The following is a 19,743-nucleotide window of genomic DNA, read 5'->3' on the forward strand; positions in this document are numbered from 1 at the left end:
ATTAACTTCCAATTTATTTTATTTTGGTATTAAATTTCAAAAAGTGTGAATACATCTTATATTTATGTGTTTCTAGCAAAATTTAGCTGTCAAACAAATCGATCAAACTTTAATTGTACGTTTTTCGCCACAATCGAGCCGCAACTTCAGTGAAAAAGTCCAGTAGCGCCACATAACACTTGACAGCGTCTGTGAGTTCAAAGTTATGTTTGGACTATGTAACACTCCTTCGACCTTCGAACGAATTATAGATAACCTGCTTTGACACCTTAAATACACGATGATTCTTTGTTACATGGATGACATTGTCGTTTTCTTAAAGACATTTGAAGAACATCTAAGATGCCTGACAACAATGCTAAAATGTGAATCTGAAAAAGTAACTCTTCATCGCCCAAGGGCGGCCGTAGTGGCCGAGCGGTTCTAGGCGCTTCAATCCGGAACCGCGCTGCTGCTACGGTCGCAGGTTCGAATCCTGCCTCGGGCATGGTTGTTTGGGGTACCTAGTTAATAGCGACGGAGTCCATCTTTATCCAGAGAAAATAATAGGAGTCATAGATTTGTCCAGGCCCTCAGCACTTTCGTGATAGGAGAAGTTTTCTCAGATTGTGCTCAAACTACTCACAAAGGACTTCTGAACTAAGAATTACTGCAGCGGGACTACAAACATCTTTACTTGCCCTTAAGGAGATACTAACGTGTTATCCAGTTCTAGCATTGTATGATGAGACTGTTGAGACAGCCATTCACATTGACACAAGTGGTTATGGTATAGGCACAGTTCTAGAACGATATCAGGAAGATGCTGCAAAGGTAATAGATTATGCCACCAGACTACTCTCCAAATCTGAGTGAACTGCCCTAAAACTGAGAAAGAATACCTTCCAGCTGTTTGGGCCATAAAACAAGTTCTGGCCATGTTTATTTGGCAAATTATTCTCTGTTGCGAACGGTGGCTGACTAACCTGGAGCGTCCATTGGGTTGATTGATAAGATAGCACTGAGGCTTCAGAAGTATCACACCACAGTGAAATACAAAAGTGGTCGCAAACACAAAGATGCCAACTGCCTTTCAAGGAATCTTTTGGCGGAACACAACAACGAAAGTGAAAAGTCAATCATCACTGGATTCAACGAGATTGCTGCTGAACAGAGGAAAGATCCAGTACTGCTGAAAGCTGTAGAAGCTTTGAAGAAGGAAGAACAGATCGAAATAGAATTTCGTTTAATACATGGACTATTGTAAAAGAAGAACTATATTTCAGTGGGATGGAAATGGTGTTTTTTATCCCAACTCATCTGCGCCCAGTTGTCTTGAAGTTTTTCCACGTCGCTCCAACATCGTCACCTCGGATTCGTGAAGGCTCTACACAGAATCAGATGTAGATATCACTGCCCAGGGTTCCAGAGATTTCTTAGACACTTTGTGAGCACTGTAAGGAACGCCAGTCACGGAAGTAAGTGCCACAATTACCTCTGGGGCATGTGATATCACAGGCTGCTAGATACGTGTCATCCACAGACAAATGATTCGCAGAACTCTTTAACAAGACGTTGGTGGATATGTTCTCGATATATACTGCGATAGAGAAGAAAGACTGGTAAACAATACAGCCCTTCATGACGTTCATATATAACAGCGAAGCAAGACGTTACATGCTTCAAACCACTTTTTCTGCGTCACAGTCGTAAGCCCGAAATGACAACACTGTTCTCATTGCAACTGGGCAATACTTGTGATGGCTACGTGAAACACCCCATCGACAGGATTAAAGAATCGGGACAGCTGGCTCGCATATGGTCCTTGGACACGCAGGAGAAGGACAGAGAGCACTATGATGCCAAGCACCGGCAAGTGAGGTAGAGCCCAATAAATTGCAATGGATCTTTACACCTGAGCACAGTGTGCGACTGTTGGTAAAGTTGAGACTATTGGTAAAGTTACTAATACACTACTTTGGGTTGTATCCTACCTTTTGTCACTTATCAGACGGCACATACAAAGTCGAGTATTATCACTCTTCATCAAGAAGTCATCCGTGTACTCCATATGAAGCCTTACTACAATCCTGAGGCGCAGATCGACGACGGCAACTTTTCACACCAGGAAACTGAAGGCCTACCCGATGATTGCAAAGCTTTCATGGAAGATGCTACCTTTAATGCTCATTGTAGTGAAAAGGATGTGGCAATAAGAACCGTATATGAGGATTCTCCAGTGCTGCCATACAGGAGGCCATTGACAAAATCTAGATCTGGAATTCTGTAGTCGGCTCCAAAGAAACCTTCTGAAACAGCTGGTCGCTGTTTTTCGGGAGAGGGAGTAATGCTGCGAACTGTACTACAGCTCATGTGGAGAAGCAGTTGGCGTCGCGGCTGTCGTGCTGCGGGTCGCCGGTTCATATCCAATGGCCATCAAGTATTCGTTATTTAGTATTTATCATTTCTAGAAGATTGTCGAAAATCCTTATTTATGCATATTCTGGAATATTCGATATTTGTATAAATCGCAGGACACTCTGTCCAGGAAGCATTCTGTTCTGTCTGTACTTTGGTGTGCGTAATAAAAGTGCTTTGAGTGTTAGGCTTGTACTTCATTAACAACCCTACTTTCGGATTTGGACTTCATTGTGGTTACAACGAGACAGTATTAAAAAGCATGGGCGAAATGCTTCACCACCTGTTAGTGAAGAAAAGTTATTCCGTTCTCAGTTTAAATCCAACGTGATTGTCGCATTTTTCTACAGCTTTGTGACGACGTTTAAGTATTAAGTGGAGTGGGTACTTCTTTTCCCTTCATTATGCAAAACAGTTCTTCTTTGCCAACTTTATCAAAGGCCTTTCCCAAGCCAAAAAATGTTCGATTAGCACTGAAAGAAAATAACAATGCTTAGCAACAAAAATTTCGAATTTACATTTTTACAGCATTTTTTGAAACTATTAATACTCTCGAACTACCATCATTATATCGATACTGACAACACTAATTGTCGTGGCCTTTAAACTATCGATAAACAAAGGTCAATCGAACGTAGTGCATTTAAAATATCGACCTTATACAAATATCGGTAGCGTTTGATAGGAGGAGGAGGAGGAGAAGTTGTTATGAATAATGAAGTGGCGTTGTGCGGTTGTAAATCCGCATGTCACAGTAGCGGCAAGTGATGCCGGAACGATAATACGGATCTGAGTAGAGTACATTACCGGCGCTACATGACACGACGAATATCATGTTTATGCTATGTTGCGTTGCCGCACTTAGGCTACATGTCACTTTGTGGGTCATCTGTTGAATATCATCAAAATGCCCCTACCAAAAATACTAAAAAAGGCGTCAAGCTACATATTGGGTACACAGACGGGGACTCCTCATCAGCCTTTCAACGACGGGGAAGTTGTTTTTTGTACGTAAAATTGCTGTATCTAATGTCTATTGTTTTTAAAGTTACTTAAGAATGTTCTCTTCTATTTCCTTTCCTAAATGAAACTCCTATTTTTATACGGAAACCGTCAAGAAATTTGCGTTGTGACAACTACTTGAGGTAACAGCTGTTCCTATCCTTAGAATGATAGTTTGCACCTATGTCATTTTAAGAATGCACTGTTGCTTATCTGCCAGAAACAATGACACAGAACGCAGCTCTGTTGATTACACTTGCAGTTATAGACATTTGTTACCCTAACACGTTTAGCCACCTCTCCCATATCTTATTGATCATATTTTTGCGAGTTTAAGTACGGTAAATATGAAAGTAGATTATTGCAGCTTTACTCAAAGTAGTGACTTTGCTACAGATCATGGTATGTGTGTCTCCTATTGGCATTCTAGCCCCAACTGAAGTAAAACTGATTAATGCTGATGAAACCAACGTTGTAGATTTTTACAGCAGTTTATTTCTTTTGAAGTATTTGTTTGAGTATGAGTAGTTTATTTGCACAAGGATAACTTTACTGTGATAAAGGATTGTTCAGCTTAATACAAAGAAAAAAAATTAAGTTATGTTTGCAGACATATGGATGCATATACACTTGTATGTAACAAGGAGAGAATAAGAGGTCACCTTATTCTTTCTTAAAAGGATCATCCTAGGATTTCCCGTATGTTATTTGGTACAACCTAAATCCAGATGGCTGGACAGAGCAGCTGCCTCCAGAATCAGAGCCCAGTGTTTTAACAAATACACTACCTCATTCAGTTATACCTAACTGCAATTTTCTTACATTTTTATACATTCAGATCAAGTTAGATTAATGCCATGTAAAAATAATCATACACTGTTCATTTATGATGAAAAAACATATAATTCTGTGCCAGGCATGGTTTTATTTTATCCATTATGTGTTAAGATGGTTAACCATCACGTTTTCCACCAGCATGTAGAAGATGCTTAACCGTTGAATATAAAACCAACTAACGAACAAGCATTGAAAAGTAGTGGATAAAGTAGAACGTCATTATCAGAATTGTGTTTTTTCATTCTAATTTACAGTCACAGTTCTCAAAACATAATCCATAGTGGATGTTACTTAATTAACATTTTTAGTATCTCCACACTTACCCATGCACACTTGCAAATCACTCGGATCTTGACCAAATTACCACATCACTGTTACATCTTTATGCAGTGTAGATCCTTTCTCATAAACACACACAATGTATGAAATATTTCTCTTGGTATACTAAGATACTATTACACACAGCTTAACACAAGAAGCAGAAGGTTGCTCTACTAGGACGTTACTATTCTTAGTCTGTAAATTGGATATATCATCTACTTTGCTAGTGTGTGACATATACTTGTTTTTATCATGCATATATGGTCCACCAAATTTGGTCTAATGACTTTCAAGACTGATGTTTGCAGTCAAGTGTACTAATTAAGTCAACCATGCCAGCCACAGAAAAGAAAGTCACTGAAAGCAAACTACTTAAATTGTAATATTATCGACATCTGTCGTATGATCTTGTGCAGTTTGAAACTAATATCAGTGATTTCAAATGCAAAACAGTTGTTTGAGAGTAACTATATTTTTATCTGAATTTGAGCATTGTAGTATGAGTTATTGGTAAATAGTAAGCTCGACATGTAAATGAGACAAGAGTTTGTTCAATGATACCAATTTTTTTTTACTCTTTCCAATTATTTTATTTTTGTTGTAGAATTCAATTTTATGAAAAAAAGATCAGTTTTAAAACCGGTGTCAGTCCTTTGCAACTGGGCAAATGAAAAAAAAAATCCAATATTTTACTGTGCTCAGATAGAACCAGAAGGAAGAAATTGCCTTGAAAATCTTTAAACTGAGATTCAGGCATTCTTGCAATGTACCCTTATTCCCAGGCATGCAAATCTTGTGATGCCCAAGGTCTTTGTTAGATTGGAAGATGATAGTTTGCTTTTGAGTTTGGAAAATGTTATTGGAGGCTTCAGTTGATCCAAGGAAAAGGCATTCTGAAACCCTGAGGAACTTGCATCAGTCTGGGGTATATGTTCAATTGTCTAAGCTAAGAGAAAAGTACTACCAACAAAACAAAGACATTTACTCTCTCGGGAGAAACTTTTAATATGTTACAAATTGTACTAAACACTGTGATTACCCACTGTTAGTAATAATAATAATAATAATAATAATAATAATTCATTCCAGGCACATCATGATCACATGTAAATGTTTGTTTATCTATTCATCCATGGATCATCTTACAGTGACATGGAATTAATCAGCATAATTAAATGTAAATAAATAGCTTGAAGATATATGTACACACAGAATACATGTGTAAGTAGGCTTTCATGAGAATAAGACAGGTGGTCATCAGTTGCCTTGATGGAAGAACCATCCTAGCATTTAGCTGAAATGATTTAGAAAAACACAAATTAGGGCAGCTGGGCAGAGCGAGATCAACCTTTGAGATTGTATTTCAACTACACATATTCTGAGAAAGCAATTTGTAACAGTAAACAAAATCTTTCTACCAGCATGTCTTTACATTTCTCGCTCATTCACACATCATGTTCTGCAAAAACTAACATGCAGGAGGGCATTGAGAGACGTGGAGTGAGTCATGTTATACATTTAACAGGCTAAATTAGCCTTGGTGGCTGCTTCTGTAAAGTACTATGACAACAACAAATTATGACTTGCTAATCTACCCTGAAAATTATGATGGTTACTTTTAGCTTTCTTCATATCAGTGTATTAGGAAAATAAGAGCTATTTTGAAAAAAATCCATTTTCCCTTCTCTTACGTTACTCATCTGCTGTTTCCGTTTAATACTGAAACAAAGCACTTACTTTACACAGACTACTATTCACTGCCCACATACCGACAAATTCAAGGTTTGTTTAACATTTAGAGTTGGGCAGAACCTACATCCCTGCATACATTGTAGAAAGTGTTCTTTTACTTTTATGTCTGGTGTTGTTCAGGTTTGTGTGTGATGTCTACCTGCACCATGTTACACACTTTGATACCAGAGTGTAAGATTCTGTTACAAAAACAGATATCGTTGTAATGAATTACAAGCTGTCTCAAACTCTAAGACAAGCAGTAATTCGTATTCATTGCACCATTCTGTAATTTCATTCACAACTTCCAAATGATCCATTGTGCTGTACCTACTTCTAAATGCAGCTTGTTGCTGTGCAAAATTAAAGCAAAGTATCTGGGCGTGACTCTTGATTTGGTAGGTGGTTTTATCACCTTATATGCAGCAACAGTTTATAATATTTTCCCCCTATTGATATACCCAATCAGTGCATTAATGTTGTTTTTCTCTAGGTCTTTTGACAAACTGACACAAATTTTTAATGTAATTAGTTCTATTTATCTCTGTTATGTCTTTGGATGCTATGGTACTTCTGAAATTTGCTAACATACATTGATCTTGTTTGATACTTCAGTTTTTTATTTGGTCAGTTGTGATTTCATTTTTGAAATAGTCTTTTTTTCTGCAGTGTTAATTGTCATAGTCATGTGATCCACATGGAAAGAAGTGAACTCATTCCAGTCATTTCTAATCACAGTGTATAAAATTATTATTGTTTCCAGGTAAGAACAATGTTTGTGTGCATCCACCAGCACTTCTCAGACAGGACTGTGATGTTGTTCATCATCCTGGGTACTTGACTATAACTTGCCAGGTGACGCCAGACAGAACCAGAACAACACTCAGTCTAACATGGATACCAAATACAACACTGAGGAAAAATCCATGGGCTATTGAAAGACAGGAATCTCACATACATCGGTAATTACATGTGTCATAAAATCAATTAATGAAATAAATTATTAAAACACTAAAGATTACTGAGATACTCCGAACAACTCCTAAAGTGGTGTTGCATTGCCCACCCAGCCTCAACATCATCTTAGTACATCCCTATGCCACTCTCAATGCCAACCCCGTGCCACAAGGATCATATCCCTGTGGCAGAACCAGGTGCAAGATCTGCCCACCCACCCAGCACTTTCTATTCCAGTCCTATCACAGGCTTTTCCTACCCCATCAGGGACTGGGCCACCTGTGAAAGCAGCCATGTCATTTACCAGCTCTGGTGCAATCATTTTGCAGCTTTTTATATTGGTATAACTACCAACTAGGATGAATGGCCACTGCCAAACTGTGGCAAAGAGCAAAGTAGACCACCTTGTGGCTCAACATGCTGTTGGACATAACATGCTTGATGTCAATGACTGCTTCACTACCCGAACATCTGGATCTTGCCCTCCACCACCACCACCTATACACTATTGTCCCTTCCCCATCCCCTTGCAGATCGCTGTCTGCTCCCACATGATAGTTGCATTCCAGCCTGAGATGCCAGAGTTGACGGTACTGTGTGTGTGATGTGTGCTTGCTTCTGTGTGTGAATGGTGTGTGGTTCTGTTTTACTGGTGAAGGCTGTGACTGAAAGCTTTATGTAAGTGTCTTTTAATTTTACCTGTCTGCAACTTGATGTGTCTTCTAAGTAGCAATATGTCTTTTCTTGTTTTGTTTACATATAGGTTAGTATTGAAAATGAGTTTGGTATGATCATTGGATTGGCCTAGCAATATACATCTTTATATGTTTTCATAAGTCACTTGGAATCAACACTTGTGAATTACATGTACTGTAATGATCAGATGCTTGATAGACCAGTCACGATCATAAGCATTGTCACTCAGACAGAGATTGACAGGGTTGTGTTCTCAAAACGAGCCGTTGGCACATGAGGTTCTTACTCAGTTATGTGCCACCGACCAGTTGTTAACTGCTTCTGCATTTCTGTTTTAGTTGCTATTCTGATTCCAGGCTAGATGTAAACATCTGCATTCCTTTACAGTGGTGACAATGACCACGATGGAGGCAGCCTCTCAAGCAGAAGCTCAAATCCTAAAGATGACACAAATGATGAGTATCCGAGTATTAGTCCCATTCCGGAGAACTACAGGAAGAGTTCGGCTGAAAGCATTGAATCTCAGTATAGTGCATCTGATGGAAGCTTGCAGCCGGCAGTTCAGGAAAGTGCTTCTCAGAAATCCGATCAGTACAGTAAGAATTTGTCTTCCTCAAACTCGGAGCGAGATAGTTCGCATAATAGTTTAAATATGGAAATTCAGAACTGTGCAAAGGAGGAGAATGTAAACAGCATAACTGTACAGCACTGCGAGGAAGCAGTGCCATCAGATAATACGGAAGTGGAGCACACAGTGCGACCGCATTTGCTTTCCTGCGAGAAAGAAGGTGATGAATCTCAGGAGAAGGACGCCCAGCCCAGCCCTTCCCTGTCACAGGCTTCCAGCTGCAGCCTGGCGGTGCCCCTCTCCTTCCTGGGCGGAACTTCAGGTATGTTTATTGGTGATTGAATCAGTGGCCATTACAGTAATCAGCTGGTTTGAAGTTCCAGTTTTGTAAATTACTAGCTGACAAACCCAGCAATGCCTGGGTATTCATTTTGCCAATTTTGTATTAGAAACTAAACCAAAAAAATAACTGTGTTTGTAATGTAATATAGAGAAAATTTCATGTGCATGTATTTGTAAAAATACCTTTGATATTATGAAACAGTCATACAAAGAAATTCATATAATGTACAGATGTACACTGATCAGCCAGAACATTATGACCACCAACCTCCTATCAATATAAATCCATCCAGGTAATAGCAGCGTCACCTGGCGAGGAATGTCTACTAGTCAGACACACACACAGTGCATGTGGTATAAGTGAGCGTGCTGTCCAAGTGTTGAATGGGGAATGTGCGTGATCTATCTAAATTTGACCGATGGCACATTGTGATGGCCTGGAGGTTCGGCACGAGCATTTCGGAAACTGTTCAACTGGTCGGGTGTTTGAGGAATACTGTGGTGAGTGTCTTCAACACGTGGCGAAACCAAGGTGAAACCACATCCACACCTCATTACACGTGTCAGACGCCATAGGCGGGGCAGACTGGTAAAACTGGACTGGCAGCGAACTGTGGTGGAACAAACATCAGGTTTTGTACTGGGCAGACTACAAGTGTGTCTGAACACACAGTTCTCTTAACACTCCTAACCATGGGCCTCCACAGCCGACGACCCATGCATGTGCCAGTGTTAACATGACATCAGCAACTGCAACAGAAATGGGCACAAGACCATTGGCACTGCATGTTGGCAAAGCATTGCATGGTCTGATGAATCACCTGAAGTGCATGATGGAGACAAGCTGGTATCAGCTCCATTATGCTCTGGGGAACATACATGTGGCCATCCTTGGGTCCAGTGGAGCTCGTGCAAGGCACAATGGTCAAAGAGTATTGTACAGTGGTTGCAGACCATGTATACCCCTTATGACGATCATGTTTCCCGACAGCAGTCGCATTTTTCAGTAGGATAATGCACCATGTCACAAGGCCAGGAAAGTGATGGAGTGGTTCGAGGAACACAGTGACATGTTCCAGTTGATGCGCTGGTCCCCCAACTCATCAAATCTGAACCCGATTGAACACATCTGGGATGTGATTAAACGTGGCGTCAGAAGTCATCCCCCCCCCCCTCCCCCCTGGTATTTATGCCAGTTAAGTGATTTGTGTGTAGATGTGATGGCAACTCCCTCCAGTGACATGAAGGCCTCATTGCTTCCATGCCACGACACATCACTACTGTTATCCATGTCATAGGTGGACATACTGGCTGTTAGGTAGGTGGTTATATGTTCTGGTTGATCAGTGTGTAAGTATAGTATCCCGGACCATTTCTGGATGCTGGGTAGAGCTGCTTCATGTGTCTACAATGTGATCTCTATGGTAGTGCCTCTTCATAGCTATATTGGCAGCTATTGCTTTAGCCTTAGTAGTAAAGAATAAATGTATTGAAACTTTGTGCATGATGCACAATTTTTCACGCACCTCAGAGTTTATGATGTATCTATGAAACGTTAGGTGCCATGATATAATTTTGTAGGTGCATTTAGCAGCATATGTATATACTGTCTGTGAAATTTATTGCAGCATGGAAGTAATAAATTTAAACATTGCACAGGATGTGGCAGTTTTTCACACATCTCTTTTTTTATGCTGTCATAGCTCCTGAACTGTGACAGATAGGTTGTTCGTACTCCCACAGTGATTTGGTTGAAATAAGTACAGTGTTGTAGGAGATGTGGATAAAAAACATACACACACACACATCCATTTTTATAATACGTACAGAAAAACATTGTTGTATATTTGAAAGAAGTTTGAGGAGTTTTTACTATTTTAGATAGGCTAGAGAGCCAACTAAATATACAGTCTATTCTTTATTCAATGTTTTAAAATGACGGCATCTCTACAATTCAAAGAGGAATTTTTAAATCTCCTGTCCACTCTATTTTTACCAAATTTTTCATTTGTATGATTATTTTTTACATTAGTTTCTGGTCTTCATCTGTTTTTTGAAGTAACTACATCAAAAATGATTCAAAGAAATACAAACCGACTCTTGTGCCTCGCCCACTCGTCTAATATAGGGTGCCTAGAAACCCTTCTTTGTCGGATCGCTAAACAATTCAAGCAAATTGTATTAACGGATTTTTATTACAGTAAGATAAATGACAATGCATGCATTGCATGATGCACAATTTTTCACGCACCTCAGAGTTTATGATGTATCTATGAAACGTTAGGTGCCATGATATAATTTTGTAGGTGCATTTAGCAGCATATGTATATACTGTCTGTGAAATTTATTGCAGCATGGAAGTAATAAATTTAAACATTGCACAGGATGTGGCAGTTTTTCACACATCTCTTTTTTTATGAGAAACTTACACTGGGATGTCGCAAGCAAAGGGCGTCATAAAACATAAGCAATCTCTTCGGTGTATACAAGTCCAACACAAGTCCAGTAATACTGTTCATAAGTCACTGCTGTAGAGTTCGTAGGTTGGCTAGACTTGAGCCGTAGATGGCGCTACCATCTCATTGTCATCCTAGAGAGGGGTCGGTCAGCGTACTACTGCTGACGCCGTCTCACAGCCTTCTCTGCTCTTATGATCCCACCAGACATGCCGGCACTAGACTTGACACCGGAACACCAACATCAGTTTTATAGATTTTAAAGAAACTTTCCATTATTGAGCAAAATTAATTGTGGGCAATAATGATGAAGGTGATTACCAATCACATCTCATAAAGGTCTATCAAAAACTTATATTTGTGAAACATAAAGTAGTAATAAACACTGGGGAGAAGAGGACAAATGATATAAAAATCAGTCAAGCAGTGAGATGAGAATGCTTGCTTGCACCCAATACCAGAAAGTGAAGATGATTTCCAGTTAGCAGTATGTCAGTTAAACTAGATGTGTGCTGAGTACAGTCTTAAAATTTGTTGACATAAGACTAATGTTATGGCATTTGTAGATAAATAACCAGTGCAGCTGAAAGTAGTAATTAATAATGAACTAACTGGACAATTTCTAGAACAATAAACAGAACGCTTAACTTCAAAATCCCAAAAGATACAAAAATAAATTTTATTAAACTGTTATATGGAAGCCAAACTCATATAAATAAAAAGAAAGAGAACATCAAAATACAAGCAGCAGAGACAAGAAGAGTGAAAGATTGTGCAGAAGACAAAATTTAATAATGAATGAAGATGTTTGATGTGTACATGCTATTATTGAGGAAATAACTGGATAAAAAGAGAGGTGGGCCCAAATATGGACAGAATGAAAGGTGGAAGACTACTCAGGAAAATCCTGAAAGGAAGGACACTCACACATCAACCAAGCAAACAATGAGCATAAACTTTGTGGCGATGGAAAAGGCAGAGGCATAACTCTGTCTTAAGATGACTACGAAGACGTCAAAAATGAAAGTGATTTGGCAAAGCAAACACAGAGGGGACACTTATGTGTCAGTCAGTCTAACATTAATCTCTGCTTGACAGGAAATTTTCTTTTCTCTCAAAAATATGTATTATAGCTTGGAGTTTGTTAATCAGTGTTACATCTTATATTCCTCTTTAATCCCCTGAAAAATCCTGTTGAGAATGAAAGTGAGAAATAATTATTGATAATAGTTGTGACAGAGGAGGAACATTTATTTCCCAGTTGCCTGAACAAGAACATCTGGCACAGAACTGAGCTGACTTATTGACAGAGTTAAATAGATGAATGGATCTCTAGCTTCAAAATCTCTTTTTCCAAGAAAATCTATCAGGGGATAAAAGAAAGGAAGGAGCTTTATGCAAGCCTTTGTTAGAAAACACAGGGTGTGTGGCTAACAAATAATACATAAACAGGAACACAACTATAAACATAGCAGATAATAATAGAGATTTTTATTTTATGATGATAAATTTTGTGCAACCATGCTAGTCCCTGTCCCATACATCCTTCCACAACCACCTACTCCATTCAGGTGAGAGGTGTCATCCACCCCATCAGAGGCAAGGCTACCTGTGAAATCTACAAACTAAGCTGCAGGCAGTGTGCTGTTTTCTACTTGGGCATGACAACCAATAAGCTGTCAGTCCGCATGAATGGCCACTGACAAACTGTAGCCAAGAGACAACCATACCACCCAATTGCTGAACATGCTCATCACAATGACTGCCTCATAGCTTGAGCCATCTTACACTTCCCTCCCCCCCCCCCTCTCTGTCGGTCTCTCTCCCCTTTTTTTTTTTATTTAATCATCAGTCTTCTGACTGGTTTCATGCGGCCCGCCACAAATTCCTCTCCTGTGTCAACCTCTTCATCTCAGAATAGCACTTGCGACCTATGTCCTCAATTATTTGCTGGATGTATTCCAATCTCTGTCTTTCTCTACAGTTTTTACCTTCCATAGCTCCCTCTAGTATCATGGAAGTTATTCCCTGATGTCTTAACATATGTCCTATCTCCTGTCCCTTCTCCTTGTCAGTGTTTTCCACATATTCCTTTCCTCTCCGATTCTGCACAGAAACTCCTCATTCTTCGCCTTATCAGCCCACCTAACTTTCAACATTCTTATATCGCACCACATCTCAAATGTTTCGATTCTCTAGCACACTGGACTCACATTTGGGAGGACAACGGTTCAATCCTGCGTCCGGCCATCCTGATTTAGGTTTTCTGTTATTTCTCTAAATCGCTTCAGGCAAATGCAGGATGGTTCCTCTGAAAGGGCACGGCCGACTTCCTTCCCCATCCTTCCCTAATCAGATGAGACTGATGACCTTGCTGTTTGGTCTCTTCCTCCAAACAACCCAACCCAACCCTTTGATTCTCTTCTGTTCCAGTTTTCCCACAGTCCATGTTTCACTGCCATAAAATGCTGTGCTCCAAACGTACATTCACAGAAATTTCTTCCTCTAATTAAGGTTGATACAAGTAGACTTCTTTTGACCAGGAATGGCCTTTTTGCCACTGCTAGTTTGCTTTTGATGTCCTCCTTGCTCCTTCCATCGTTGGTTATCTTGCTGCCTAGGTAGCAGAATTCCTTAACTTCATCTACTTCAAGACCATCAGTCCCAATGTTAAGTTTCTTGCTGTTCTTATTTCTGCGACTTCTCATTACTTTCGACTTATATTTTTTACTCATTAGACTGTTCATTCCATTCAGCAGATCATGTAATTCTGCTTCATTTTCAATCATGATAGTAATGTCGTCAGTGAATCATATCATTGACATCCTTTCACCTTGAATTTTAATTCCACTTCTGAAACTTTCTTTTATCTCCATCATTGTTTCTTCAGTGTACAGGTTGAACAGGAGAGGCAAAAGACTACATCCCTGTCTTACACCCTTTTTTATCTGAGTACTGTGTTCTTGGTCATCCACTCTTATTATTCCCTGTTGGCTCTTGTACATATTGTATATTACCCATTTGTCCCTATGCCTTACCCCTGTATCCTATGTTCCCCTTGGCCTCAACCTTCGTTAGCACCTGTCCTTCACCCATGTATCCCCTATCCTGCTCCCACTCCAATTTTACACAGCCTTCTATTTCACCAATGCACCCACTAGTCTTTTTTCTCCCTTCCATATTTCTCTCCTTCCCCACTTCCCTGCCCCCACATCCTTGCATGCTCCCACATACCCTGGTATCCCTCCTCCTCCTCACCAAAATCTCCTCCTTACCCCCAACAACAGTGGATTGCTTCTCCCATCAGATGCAGTAGCTGTATGCAGTCCAGCCTCAGAGGCCATACTGTGTGTGTGTGTGTGTGTGTTTTTTTGTTATACTTTAGAAGAAGGCCTTTTGGCAGAAAGCGTAAATGCCTAGCCATCTTTTCGGTGTACCAGTCTGCGACTCAGCATCTCCTCTATATGGTGGGTAATGATCTATACTTTTCATGATATTGTCATTACTCCACCCTGAATTTTCCATTGTTTGATTTCATTACTGGCCCTGATACATGGATTGTTTGTATGGATTGCAATCATACACAGTGTAACAAGTATTTTGTTTCCAGATGATATTCCTACTTGGATGAGTTCACCTGAGCTGCTGGCTCTGCGTCACAATCTCAACTTTCCTGAGAGCCAGACTGCATCTCCAGTTGTCCGCAGGACACACAAATGCCGTCGCTTTTCTGTCGATCTAAGTAAGTTGCTATTACAAACTTTTCAGTACTTAGTGTTGTGCAGCTCTGAGATATTGAAGAAAAGACATTTATAAATGTTTGTTTAATGTAAGTTGATAGCAGATTTGGTGTTAAATATTTAAAAAGTCTTTTCTTCAATAAGTTGCTATTGTCATTGCTTTACATGTGCTTAAACACTACAGAACTGTTCAGTCTCTGGCGTCATCTTTGTTTAACTTCGTCTTCACAACATGTGGGTCCCACTCATTCTGGGGTCAGTGGTTTTCCCTTCCTTTTAACCTTTCCCAACCCCCCCCCCTCTCTCTCTCTCTCTCTCTCTCTCTCGCTCTCTCTCCCTCCCTCTCTCTCCCTCTCCCTCCATTTCTCTCCCCCCCCCCCCCCTCACTGAGGAAGCAATTATTAATTCCGAAAGCTAGGTATGGTGTAAGTTTTACTTATATATGTATCTCTCATCAGTGGGCACAGACAGTTGGGGGTACACTAATTCTGTCCCAGGGGGTAAGCGGTGGTGGCAGGAAGGGCATCCGGCCACCCCTTCAATTAACCTTGCCAAATCCGATTAACCATGCCGACACTGCATCCTTGCAGGAAAAGGCACCAGCAAAAGAAAGATTGACTTCGGTAGCTGTCGTCATCTTCTTTTTCAACACAATCCTCTTCAATGACAGTCTGTCACGATCAATCAGCACAGACTTTCATCCACATTGTGTGTTAGCGTATGTTGTTTTTTAGTTTTCCCTGCACGCTGTACAAATGTTCAATACGGTGCCTCTTGAAACACCAAACAATTCGACTAGCTTTGTTACGGAAGCGTCCACCACAAGAGCACCAAAAATTGGTCCATGTTCGGATTCACTTAGCTTGACATTCACACTCACAATCGTACAGAGGCAGAGGTTCGATTCCTCCCTCGGGTGTGGGTGTGTGTGTTTGTCTTTGGGATGATTTAGGTTGAGTAGTGTGTAAGCTTGGGGACTGATGACCTTACCAGTTAAGTCCCATAAGATTTCACGCACATTTTGAACAATCGTACAGAACATAGCTCTGAAAATGGCTCTGAGCACTATGGGACTTAACATCTGAGGTCATCAGTCCCCTAGAACTTGGAACAACTTAAACCTGACTAACCTAGGGATGTCACGCGCATCCGTGCCCGAGGCAGGATTCGAACCTGCGACCGTAGCAGTCGCGCGGTTCCGGACTGAAGCGCCTAGAACCGCTCGGCCACAACGGCCGGCACATAGCTCTGTCTATGACTGCCACTTGCAACGTGTTGAGGGCACTGCACAGCTGCCTTTCATAGTCAAATACAATATCGCAACTTGCAGGCTTGACTACCGTCTGTATTTACGTGCAAACAAGCATTTCTAGTGTTGTTTCTATGGCTTTGTCCAACCCCTGTATATCACCACGGCATAAAGATCTGAGGAGTGTTAATATTACCTGCCACGTGAGTAACATGCAGAATGAACAGCGAAGGTCCCAAACACTTCCCCGGTTATGGTGATGTACCAAAGCTGTTTCACAGAGGAAGACTGCACTGCAGTTCCTTTCTTAAATCCTCGCACAAATGAAAAAATGGCTGACATCGAAATAAGTGTCCAAGGAATAGAAAAGCAACTGTAGTCACTCAACAGAGGAAAGTCCACTGGACCTGACGGGATACCAATTTGATTCTACACAGAGTACGTGAAAGAACTTGCCCCCCCATTCAACAGCTGAGTACCCCAAGTCTCTAGAGGAACGGAAGGTTCCAAATGATTGGAAAAGAGCACAGGTAGTTCCAGTCTTCAAGAAGGGTCGTCGAGCAGATGCGCAAAACTATAGACCTATATCTCTGATGTCTATCTGTTGTAGAATTTTAGAACATGTTTTTTCCTCGCGTATCATGTCGTTTTTGGAAACCCAGAATCTACTCTGTAGGAATCAACATGGATTCCAGAAACAGCGATCGTGTGAGACCCAACTCGCTTTATTTGTTCATGAGACCCAGAAAATATTAGATACAGGCTCCCAGGTAGATGCTATTTTCCTCGACTTCCGGAAGGAGTTCGATACAGTTCTGCACTGTCGCCTGATAAACAAAGTAAGAGCCTACGGAATATCATACCAGCTGTGTGGCTGGATTGAAGAGTTTTTAACAAACAGAACACAGCATGTTGTTATCAATGGAGAGACGTCTACAGACGTTAAAGTAACCTCTGGCGTGCCACAGGGGAGTGTTATGGGACCATTGCTTTTCACAATATATATAAGTGACCTAGTAGATAGTGTCGGAAGTTCCATGCGGCTTTTCGCAGATGATGCTGTAGTATACAGAGAAGTTGCAGCATTAGAAAATTGTAGCGAAATGCAGGAAGATCTGCAGCGGGTAGGCACTTGGTGCAGGGAGTGGCAACTGACCCTTAACATAGACAAACGTAATGTATTGCGAATACATAGAAAGAAGGATCCTTTACTGTATGATTATATGATAGCGGAACAAACACTGGTAGCAGTTACTTCTGTAAAATATCTGGGAGTATGCGTGCGGAATGATTTTAAGTGGAATGATCATATAAAATTAATTGTTGGTAAGGCGGGTACCAGGTTGAGATTCATTGGGAGAGTCCTTAGAAAATGTAGTCCATCAACAAGGAGGTGGCTTACAAAACACTCGTTCGACCTATACTTGAGTATTGCTCATCAGTGTGGGATCTGTACCAGATCGGGTTGACGGAGGAGATAGAGAAGATCCAAAGAAGAGCGGCGCATTTCGTCACAGGGTTATTTGGTAACCGTGATAGCGTTACGGAGATGTTTAGCAAACTCAAGTGGCAGACTCTGCAAGAGAGGCGCTCTGCATCGCGGTGTAGCTTGCTCGCCAGGTTTCGAGAGGGTGCGTTTCTGGATGAGGTATCGAACATATTGCTTCCCCCTACTTATACCTCCCGAGAAGATCACGAATGTAAAATTAGAGAGATTCGAGCTCGCACGGAGGTTTTCAGACAGTCGTTCTTCCTTCGAACCATACGCGAGTGGAACAGGAAAGGGAGGTAATGACAATGGCACGTAAAGTGCCCTCCGCCACACACCGTTGGGTGGCTTGCGGAGTATAAATGTAGATGTAGATGTAGATGTACTACACCTTTCACTCGTGAAGGTAAGTAATGGCCACCATTAATTTCGTTGATTGATTTTCCTTTGATACAGATTATATGAGCTCGTTCTTTGAGGAAACCCCTTCAGTTTTGACTGAAATTGTCATAAATATTAGGTCATGAAAAAGGCAGCTTGTTCATATCATTTGGCCTAATTGCATTGTTCCCCAAATTTTGCGGTACAACCTTAGTAATGGGTACTCTTGAAACTGCAGTGATTGGTGTTATTTCCTAAGTGGTACCTGAATCCTATGCACATTACAAGGGAAGAATAGGTGTTATCGAATGAAATAACAAACTTTTCACATCATTCTCCATCAGTTACTTGAAAACTATAGAAAAGGAACGTAAATTTTAACATGCATTTTTGTACATTGTGGTTTACCAGGTAAATTTATTCAGTAATTTTTTTATTTGTATTCTTTATCTTTGTTTTGTATTTATAAGCTTTGCAGCCTGTGTAATAAAATATTTATCCTTGTTCATTCTAGGCCAGATGCGTTCACTGCGGTTGTTCTTCAATGATACAGAATGTACCTGTGGCCAGTTGGTAGTTGCTTCACGTGAAAGCCAGTATAAAATTCTTCACTTCCACCATGGTGGCTTAGATAGGCTGGCTAAAGTTTTACAAGAGTGGAGCTTCCTTCTTCATGCTGACCTGCCATCAGCAGAAGACTCACTACCATACAGACATTTCATGGTTTGCAGGTGCATTTTACATGTAATTGAATGACAGTTCCTTAATAGTGTGTTTGTTGCATATTCGTATCTATCCCACATCAGCATTGTTATAAACTTGCTTCTTATTCATAATACTGATAACTGTTGCATGCATTTTTTTTTAAATCTGAACTTCATTTTCTGTTTTTGACGTATACTCCTTATCAGCTATGAACTAAGCATTTATTAAGCATACAGTAATTTCCATTGTCAGCTCTTAATGTAATATCTATCAAAAAATCGTATTAAGTTCTTGTCATATGTAATACCAACAAATGGATTCAAACCTTCCATCCAGTTTTTAAAGAAACAAGCACAAAGTAAACATTTTAAATCCCACATTTAAAAGTGTAGTAACATGTGATTATATTATCATACCCCTGTCCCCCTCCCCCCCCCCCCACCCCCCACTTGCAAATGATAGGTATGGAAACACGGACTAACACCATTGAAAAAACAATTCAGAGTATTTGAAGCAAACAAGACACAAGGGCCTGACAGAATATCTGTTAACTTTTACATTCATTGTAATGCAAAATTAGATCCACTTTCCATGTCCCTGGTTATTGAGAATCTACCATGCAGTAAATCATCCCACGAGGCTGGAAAAGGGTCCAGATCGCTCCCATTTAAATAAGGAGTTAAAAATCAGATGCACGTAACTACAAACTAATTTTACTAAAGCCTTTCTGCCGAAAGATCCTACAGATTATTTTTAGTTTGAATGCTGTGATGTTCCTGAACAAAAAGAAGCTTATCTCAAAGAATGAGCACAAGCTCAGATAAAAACATCTTATGTGAAAAACGACATTGTGCAATATCAGATGCAGGTGA

The 19,743-nt window shown here is 40.4% G+C and overlaps 1 protein-coding gene across 1 annotated transcript in view; it reads left to right on the forward strand.

Moving 5' to 3' along the window:
- Positions 1 to 3,074: 3,074 nt before the first annotated feature.
- LOC126236034 (TBC1 domain family member 16) overlaps positions 3,075 to 19,743 on the forward strand; it is a 105,407-nt gene continuing 88,738 nt past the window's right edge. The window contains exons 1-5 of the mRNA XM_049945066.1: positions 3,075 to 3,404; positions 7,052 to 7,250; positions 8,329 to 8,831; positions 14,918 to 15,049; positions 18,681 to 18,897. Coding sequence (XP_049801023.1) covers positions 3,305 to 3,404; positions 7,052 to 7,250; positions 8,329 to 8,831; positions 14,918 to 15,049; positions 18,681 to 18,897 — 1,151 coding nt within the window. The 5' untranslated portion in view covers positions 3,075 to 3,304. The remainder of the gene's footprint in view (positions 3,405 to 7,051; positions 7,251 to 8,328; positions 8,832 to 14,917; positions 15,050 to 18,680; positions 18,898 to 19,743) is intronic.

Source organism: Schistocerca nitens, chromosome 2 (genome assembly GCF_023898315.1).
Source record: "Schistocerca nitens isolate TAMUIC-IGC-003100 chromosome 2, iqSchNite1.1, whole genome shotgun sequence".
Taxonomy (NCBI): Eukaryota; Metazoa; Arthropoda; class Insecta; order Orthoptera; family Acrididae; genus Schistocerca; species Schistocerca nitens.